The sequence below is a fragment of the Lytechinus variegatus genome, chromosome 9, assembly GCF_018143015.1.
Source record: "Lytechinus variegatus isolate NC3 chromosome 9, Lvar_3.0, whole genome shotgun sequence".
Classification (NCBI taxonomy): Eukaryota; Metazoa; Echinodermata; class Echinoidea; order Temnopleuroida; family Toxopneustidae; genus Lytechinus; species Lytechinus variegatus.
The window spans coordinates 7,098,762-7,107,908 of NC_054748.1; the positions used below are offsets into that span (position 1 = coordinate 7,098,762).

Genomic DNA, 9,147 nt, shown 5'->3' on the forward strand with positions numbered 1-9,147 from the left:
AAGAACTGTTCCCTGTCGCTGTATACATGGACTTTAAGTATTGTTCTTTTTGTCTTCATTATGTTTTTGTCATAATTTCTATATTCACATCCGTCTCCATCTTTCTCCTCATCCTTGTACTTACTGATGCGTGATGTGCATCTCTCGCTTAACACTTCCTCTTATGGAGACAATATTTTCGTTAAATTTGATGTGTCTGTTTTTATATTACGCCCTACCTTTTGCTTGAATTTGTTTTACTCTCTGTCTTAATCCTCCATTCTTTATTATTCTTTCTCATCCTCTATCGGCTTGCTCTGTTTCATTCACTTATGTCATGGTTGATAACGTTATCTATTGTTTTATTCAGTAGTTGGTGGTTTAAACTGTTCATTTATTTTGTTTTAATTCATACGTGTCCATTATACTACTTACATATAGATCAGGATATTCCTGGCTTTCTTGGTTTATTGATATTTTTCTTGCGTAGCCATTTTTTAGTGTTTAATTGGTTCTCCCGTGTTGAATGTCGCACTTACTGCCCTGTCACTAATGCTGTTGGCGACACGCAACCGTAAGGCACGAAATTCAGCAAAGAGATCCGACAATTCATAGCTAGCCTTAAATAATTAGCTTATATTAGTAGGCATATTCATTTGTACAGATCCAGTCACACATGTAATTGGGTTAAATACTGCTAATAATAATAGTATATTATGTTGTAGATAGAGGTTAATTACGACTCCATTTTTCTTTACTTTTTGGTAATGTTTGTTTTAGATGATTTTGCGTCATTATGCTTTGAACAGTCAATAGGTTTGAATCTGTCACTGAGGACAGTGACTTTTTCCGGGGAGGGGATATTGTCACGAATTTGTATTTGTATTATACTGTCATTCTTGGTATTCATTTGTTATATACTGTCATTCTTGATATCCATTGAGAGCAGAGCCTTCTTGAGCTTGTAAATCGCACAACTTGCGGGATGTCTACATCTCGCTCTGCCTGAGCGTCCTTCCAACATTCCCAGCTGAGGTCAAACATTATTTATTACCTGGGCCTCGCTCGTCAAGAGCGACTGTCCTTCGCTTACGTAACGGCGAGGATAGTCTCTCAGTCGCGTGCGACCTCGCCAAGCGATGACAGATCTCTGTCGCGTGCGACCTCGCCTGACCTCACGCCGAGGACAGTTCTGTTTTGCATAAGTCCAGGGTCTCGCTCGCTCGTAAACAGAGTCTGCCCTTGTGTTATGCAACATCAAGGACCGACTCTCAGTCGCGTGCAGCCCATCTCGGCCGAGGACGAATGTTGTTCTTGGGAGAGGGATAGAAACTAGCTCAAGGATGCTTTGCTCGATTTAGCTCTCTATAAAAGGGGTGGTAATTCGCATTTCGAAAGAGATTCTCGGGGCACGTCTTGGAGTCCATTTCAATCGATTGTATAGTTGGATTGTGTCTTATTCCTCGAACGCGTTATTATAATAAACGGACAGTCTAACCTAAAAGTCAGCTCTGATTGTTTCACTTTGCTGTTCCCCACTTTTGAGAGAATAGATGTACGGATAGTTGATTTACGTTCTGAGAGAACTGAAGGAATTGAAGTGAGAACTTTTATACAGAGACAGTGAGAGGGGAGAAAACGAACACTTGTGAACTCAGTGAGATCTGTGAGAGCCTACACTTTAGTGATTTAATAATTTCCAATCCCCTTATATAAATTTCGTAACACTGGTGGCAGCGGTGGGATTTTGGACTTCAACACGTTAGTCGATATGCCTGGAAGGAGAAGAAAGACAGACTTAGAACAAGAGATCAAGCAGCTGAAAGTTGAGCTTGATCAGGCGAGACTACATTCCCAAGTTTCAGATGGAGATGATGATTCTGACAGCGAGGTTAAAATTATCGGCCCCAACAACTACCATGACCACAGGGCTGCTATTCAACTTCCACATCAGGAATATTTTGATGGGACGCGCCCCTGGGAGAGTTTCATATTTTCGTTTCACAACATCGCTGAAGCTTGTAAATGGAATGCGAATGAAAAACGATTTCGGATGCTGGCATGTCTACGAGGAGATGCTGCCGATTTCGCCTTCCAACAGCTGACTTCCGATGTGACGGGAAACTTTGATAAGCTTGTAGCAGCATTAAGTGAACGATTTGAAAATAGGAAGACCCCAGCATCATTCGTTTCTCAGCTGGAAGCAAGACGTCTTGGGCCTAAAGAACTAATTGCTGATTACGCCGCCGACGTTAGAAGGCTCACAACTTTCGGCTACCCAAGTGCAGACGTTGAGACAATAGAGACCATTAGTACGCGCCATTTCTTAAGAGGACTGGGTGATCCAAATATGATCCTTGCCGTCGGAATGCACGAGCCTAAATCCCTACAAGAGGCCAGGGAATAGCGGAACGGTATATGAATTTGAGAGAGGAGAATGGTCGCAGCAGCTACCGACCGATTAGGGCTCTGTCATCCTCTTCGATCAACGTATCCGATGATCGTCTGGCTGATTTTGAGCGTCGAGTTACCTCCATTGACAAAAGACTCGATACTCTTTCTTCTCTTCTGAAAGAACAGGTCGAGAGGCAATCGCAGTCGGGAGACGTTCGCCAAGGTAGACGAGGTAATGACGATACAGGGCGCATTCCTCGGGGTAATAGACCACTGCACAGCCGATGCTATGAGTGTGATAGGGAAGGACATTTAGCTCGTAATTGCCCTAATGTTCATCCCTATGATAGTCGCCACTACCCACCACAACAAACATTTGCACCCCAGCCATGGGCTCCGCCACAGCACATGCAGTCTACACCCTACCCACAACAGATGTGGGGTCAGACATCACCACAGCCCCCACCCACTCAGGCCATGCATCAAACATGTCAAATGCAGGATGCTCCCCCACCCTCTAGAGATCACACAGACGCGGGAAACTAGGAGGGGCCGATCCAATCGACCAGGTTTCGGCCCTTGAAAATAGAGTTGGCGGTGCACGAAGAATTATCAAGCTCATTAAAACTAAGGGGATTTCTGCCTTTATTGGAGTGAATGTTAATGGTGCTAATGCTAAATTTTTGGTCGACTCTGGAGCAGCAGTAACTGTCATATCATCCAAAGTGTATCATAGTTTAGCGCAAGACTCACGCCCAAATCTGATGAGTCTGACAGAAGACATCCAACTTCAGGCAGCAGGCGACTCGATACTTAATATTCATGGAACTGCCGATATTGACATATCGATTGAGGACAAAACATTCAGGTGGAATGTATTTGTTGCCGACATAAGTGACGAGGGCCTTCTCGGATTTGATTTCATACACCACTTCAATTTTGTTCTCGAACCGAGACGTGGGCTACTCCTGAACGATCGCCTGTTTCGCTTTCAGATTGTGGGCGACCACGTAAGCTGTAGTGTGACAGCGAAGAGTAACATCGTCAGCCCAGCTAACTCAGAGGTTATCATTGCTAGTCTGGTCTGTTAGCGTCAAAAATACCCTACTTGTGGACACGGTGGACAAAAGCATGATTTTTTCTCCAGACCTTTGTTTATGTATAAGAATTAAGAATGGGGTATGCTCCAAAAAATCTGGCTGCAGGAACAGTGAAAAAATGGGTGAAAATGTCAGAATTTATGAGTTCAGATTTGTCTGATATATAGACTAGCGTTAGTGCAAAACTCAATAGCAGTGCATTATTTTGCATTGGATTAGTTCTTGAATTCAGACCCTTTTTGAACAGATCTTCTGTTTGTCCTCGCATCTCAATGCACCAAATATCTGAATGAAGATGCTAACCAAGCCGAAGGGTGACGGTGGAGGGGGTTGAATGTTGGTGTGTATGTACATATTTTGGTCTTGGGGTAAAGGTGTGCAAGACACATTTTTTGCATGTGTTGGAAATTGTGTTGCCATGGTAACAGTGTATTATTGCAAAAATAAGGTAAAAATCTTGCAGTTAGAACCACTTCCTCTGTTTTCAACCGATTCTCATGAAATTTGGCACACACATTGGTCTTGAGGTGAAGATGTCTAAGACACACTTTTGTGTGTCTTTCAGAAATCTTGTTGCCATGGTAACAACATATTATATGGTGAAAATTGGAAAAAAAACTTACAATTCAAACTGCTTCATCAGTTTTCAATCAATTCTCATGAAATTTGGCACACACATTGGTATTGAAGTAAAGATGTACTAGGCACTTTTTGTGTGTGTTTCAGAAACTGTGTTGTCATGGTAACAAAATATCATATGGCAAAATTTAGGTAAAAACCTTGCAATTTGAACTACTTCATCAGTTTTTTTTTGTTGTTGTTTTGAACCGATTCTCATGAAATAATTATGGCTCACACATTGGCCTTGATGCAAAGATGTGCAAGAACCTTTTGTCAGAGAGTACATTGCCTTGGTAACCACATTTAGCCAGAAATATGGGAAAACTCATTGTGGATCAGTCTACTCAGTTTTCAGCCTGTGCTCATAAAAGGTGACACAAATATTCATTTTGGGTAAAGATTCATATTCAGTATTAAAAGGGAATCAAGCCTTGGTCATAATGTTGTGTGCATGGAAAAGGAGAAAAATAAGAATGGTGAAAGTTTTAAAGAAATCGGACAAGCAAAATAAAGTTATGGCTACTTTAAAATTAAGATCCCTAAGGCTACTAGTATGTAGAATTCAAATTGGCAACTGGGTAAGTAAATTATGACAAGGGGTGAGGCCGCAAGGACAACTTTCCCATAAGACTAGTACTTAGTTATCAGGATTTTTGGTTTTCTCCTAAATCCCTATTCCATTGGGGCCGTAATATAAAACCCGGTAGTATGTTTTATGTCCTCATGAAAGAAAGATTTCACTTGAAGTAAAACTTTTGAAAAAAAGAAATTTTAGCTAATTAATTATTCCAGTACATGGAAGAGTGGTCCTTGCCTTCTTACATCACTATGACATCACATATGCGGTCAATTTGAAGTCTTCATGGGTATAGTGATTAACAATGTTTATAACTTTAATATGTTCACAACTTTGTTATGGTTTGTCCGATATTGTTAAAACATTGACCTATAAACTTGTCTGATTTTTCATTTTCCTCTAAAAACAAGTGTTTATTTGGGTTTGATTCCCCTTTAAAACGTCATATAATAGCGCAGGGTATTAATCACTTAATCAATAATATTTATAGGCTTTTTTGGGGGGCGGAGAAGGTCCTTAAAAACTGAAAACATGAAAAAAAAGGTTAAAGGCCATGACCATGAGGAACTTAAACACTCTTAAAAAAACCCTGCTACATTCTTTATTTGGGGGGGGGGGGCTTTAGAAAATTGCCACATAAAGAATAAAAGGAAATTATAACGACTAGGAACTTAACCCCCCCCCAAAAAAAAAAAAAAAAAAAGAGGGAATCCTTTTCACTTCAGCATATTAATTTAAAGCCTCAAACATTCTGCTTTGAAAAAAAATGTTTCCGGTGTCCAATTAATCAATGTTTTATTTGAAGCATGAAGCAGGGGCTGTCACAGAAATATACTGAAAAAATTAAATGAAAGAAAATGTAAGGCTAGAATCTATTGTGCACATAGGTATATTTTTGATATGGTATGTTACTGAGTCATGGATTTGCAAGTGAATTTCTAAAACAAGTGCAGAGATTTTTGTATATATTTATATTTCTATAATTAGTTGCATGATTAAAGGTACACTTTAAAATATGTCAGAAAAAATATACTTAGAGAGAGACAGGAAACAGAAGGAGATGGCATGGTGAAGCTCAAAATCAAGAGTGATGTGAAAGTTAAAAAGAAAGAGTAGGAACGGAATATGAATATGAATAAAAGACTGAGTAGGAGAATATAAATTAACAATGGTTAATTGGGTACTGTAAACAATTTTTTATCAAATCAGAATGCATTAAACTTCAAATGAATGGTCTGAAGTGCAAAGGACTCTTCTTACCTTTGAAGGGGGGCATTTTCTGCTAAAAAGTATATCAGCCCCCTATTTTTTCGGGGGGGGGTTAAGTTCCTAGTCATAATCCTTTAACTGTAATTTTTATGAGGTCATTTTCTAAAGACCCCCCCCCAAAAAAAAAGAGTAATGTCTAGCTTTAAAAATGCATTGACCCCTGAGGGACAAAGGTGTAGACTGGTTTGAGCATGGGGAAGTAGAACTAAAAGTGGTATGGGGAGGGGTGCACATCTTGGGGAGGTGGAACTAAGGTTTGGAAAATCAGCTGTTGAAAGTAGAAGGGGTACACATTTTGTTTTGCTTGCCAGTGTTGGAACTCCTCTGCTTCAGCGGAAGGTTTCATATTCACCCAGTGTACCTCCAGCCTATATGCCCTTAAGGGGATGCGTTTTTTAAGAGTGTTTATCATTTTTATGTTTCTAATGGCCACTGCCTTTAACCTTCTTTGATGTCAGATTTAAAGGACTAATCCTGCCCCTTCCCCCCAAACCCAGAAATATTAATGAAGGTGATTAATACCCCCACATTTTAATGCAGAGAAGACTCTTTACACTAAGAATCTTTACACTAAGATGAATATTTCTTCCAATTTTTATGAGCACTGACTAAAAACAGGGGAAGAAGTTTGATCCACAATAAGTTTTCCTACATTTCTGGCTATCATAATGTGGCTACCCTGGTAATGCACTGTCTGACAAATGCAAAAAAAGGTTCTTGTACATTACCCCAAGGCCAATGTGTGAGCCAAATTTCACGAGAATTGGTTCAAAACTGATGAAGTAGTTCAAATTGCAAGTTTTTTACCTAAATTTTGCCATATGATATTTTGTTACCATGACAACACAGTTTCTGAAACACACACAAAAAGTGCCTAGTACATCTTTACTTCAATACCAATGTGTGTGCCAAATTTCATGAGAATTGATTGAAAACTGATGAAGCAGTTTGAATTGTAAGTTTTTTTTTCCAATTTTCACCATATAATATGTTGTTACCATGGCAACAAGATTTCTGAAAGACACACAAAAGTGTGTCTTAGACATCTTCACCTCAAGACCAATGTGTGTGCCAAATTTCATGAGAATCGGTTGAAAACAGAGGAAGTGGTTCTAACTGCAAGATTTTTACCTTATTTTTGCAATAATACACTGTTACCATGGCAACACAATTTCCAACACATGCAAAAAATGTGTCTTGCACACCTTTACCCCAAGACCAAAATATGTACATACACACCAACATTCAACCCCCTCCACCGTCACCCTTCGGCTTGGTTAGCATCTTCATTCAGATATTTGGTGCATTGAGATGCGAGGGCAAACAGAAGAACTGTTCAAAAAGGGTCTGAATTCAAGAACTAATCCAATGCAAAATAATGCACTGCTATTGAGTTTTGCACTAGCGCTAGTCTATATATCAGACAAATCTGAACTCATAAATTCTGACATTTTCACCCATTTTTTCACTGTTCCTGCAGCCAGATTTTTTGGAGCATACCCCATTCTTAATTCTTTTACATAAACAAAGGTCTGGAGAAAAAATCACGCTTTTGTCCACCGTGTCCACATAATTTCGCTAACTGACCAGACTATGCTGGGTGTTCGGATACTTCAAAGTTAGACACAGAAGAGTTACCCTATGGATTAATTGAACCAATGGGTGACAGGGAGACCTTAGAGCCGATACAAGAAGCTAGTCGCTTAGTCGATATCAGTAGGAAGGATATCGATTCACCAGTGCGCGTAGCCAATGCACTTGATAAGGATCATGTGCATGCTGGGAAAAATATTGCAAACCTTCAACAAGGAGACGATGTGCATGGAAAATGTATGGATGAGGTATTTCCGCTGCCGGTAAAAGTGGTGAAAAGTAGTTCTGCATCTGATACATTGGTGTTTGAGGGTGCACGGCCAACAGAGAAACTGTCTGTATCCACCCAAACTCAAACAGCTTCTGCAAAAGAAGGGGCTCCATATGTGAAGAATTTATCTTGTATTAAGTGGTTAGCTGCCGTAGTTGTTGTCGTCGTCGTCGCGTTAGCCGCAGGTGTTAGTCGTGTATTGTCAAGATACAGAGTTATGTTTGGTAGTATGTTAATGTGTTTAATTGGAGTCGTCGCGGTGCGCTGGAATAATGTTAGTGTTGCCCGTGTTAAGGACGGAGCAGCAAGGTCATTAAATTGGAGGTTCCGGCCGATTCTAAGGAGGCTTATGAGAGCAAGTAGTGTTTCAAAGCAGCAGAAGAAGACAAAGGTGGATAAGCATATAATTAGTGTAAACCAGGGTGTCATAGTTGGAAATCTTGCACATGAGGAATTGCTCAAAATTCAGCGAGATGATCCTGGTGTGTCGATTGTGCTTGACTGGCTCACCAAGTCCCGACAGACCTATCCCCGGAAAGACGCGACAGCCAACTCGGCTTGTCATGAACTTCAAGTTCGTAACACTAACCGCGAGCATTGAATTGACTTTTGGATTATCTCATGGCATAAAGAAGAAACTTTTGTAATGAAGAACTGTTCCCTGTCGCTGTATACATGGACTTTAAGTATTGTTCTTTTTGTCTTCATTATGTTTTTGTCATAATTTCTATATTCACATCCGTCTCCATCTTTCTCCTCATCCTTGTACTTACTGATGCGTGATGTGCATCTCTCGCTTAACACTTCCTCTTATGGAGACAATATTTTCGTTAAATTTGATGTGTCTGTTTTTATATTACGCCCTACCTTTTGCTTGAATTTGTTTTACTCTCTGTCTTAATCCTCCATTCTTTATTATTCTTTCTCATCCTCTATCGGCTTGCTCTGTTTCATTCACTTATGTCATGGTTGATAACGTTATCTATTGTTTTATTCAGTAGTTGGTGGTTTAAACTGTTCATTTATTTTGTTTTAATTCATACGTGTCCATTATACTACTTACATATAGATCAGGATATTCCTGGCTTTCTTGGTTTATTGATATTTTTCTTGCGTAGCCATTTTTTAGTGTTTAATTGGTTCTCCCGTGTTGAATGTCGCACTTACTGCCCTGTCACTAATGCTGTTGGCGACACGCAACCGTAAGGCACGAAATTCAGCAAAGAGATCCGACAATTCATAGCTAGCCTTAAATAATTAGCTTATATTAGTAGGCATATTCATTTGTACAGATCCAGTCTCACATGTAATTGGGTTAAATACTGCTAATAATAATAGTATAT

The 9,147-nt window shown here is 39.8% G+C and overlaps 1 protein-coding gene across 1 annotated transcript; it reads left to right on the forward strand.

Annotated features, from left to right (window-relative positions):
- Positions 1-2,912: 2,912 nt before the first annotated feature.
- Positions 2,913-8,405, forward strand: LOC121421253. Its single transcript, XM_041615915.1, has 2 exons — positions 2,913-3,450; positions 7,540-8,405. Exons 1-2 carry the CDS (start codon positions 3,138-3,140, stop codon positions 8,403-8,405), a joined length of 1,179 nt encoding a protein of 392 aa, XP_041471849.1. The 5' UTR covers positions 2,913-3,137.
- Positions 8,406-9,147: the final 742 nt, after the last annotated feature.

Coding starts and splice junctions, on each gene's coding strand:
- LOC121421253 (XM_041615915.1), top strand. CDS start 3,138: ATGAGTCTGACAGAAGACATCCAACTTCAGGCAGCAGGCGACTCGATA. Junction 3,451..7,539: donor CTCAGAGGTTATCATTGCTA/GTCTGGTCTGTT, acceptor CAGACTATGCTG/GGTGTTCGGATACTTCAAAG.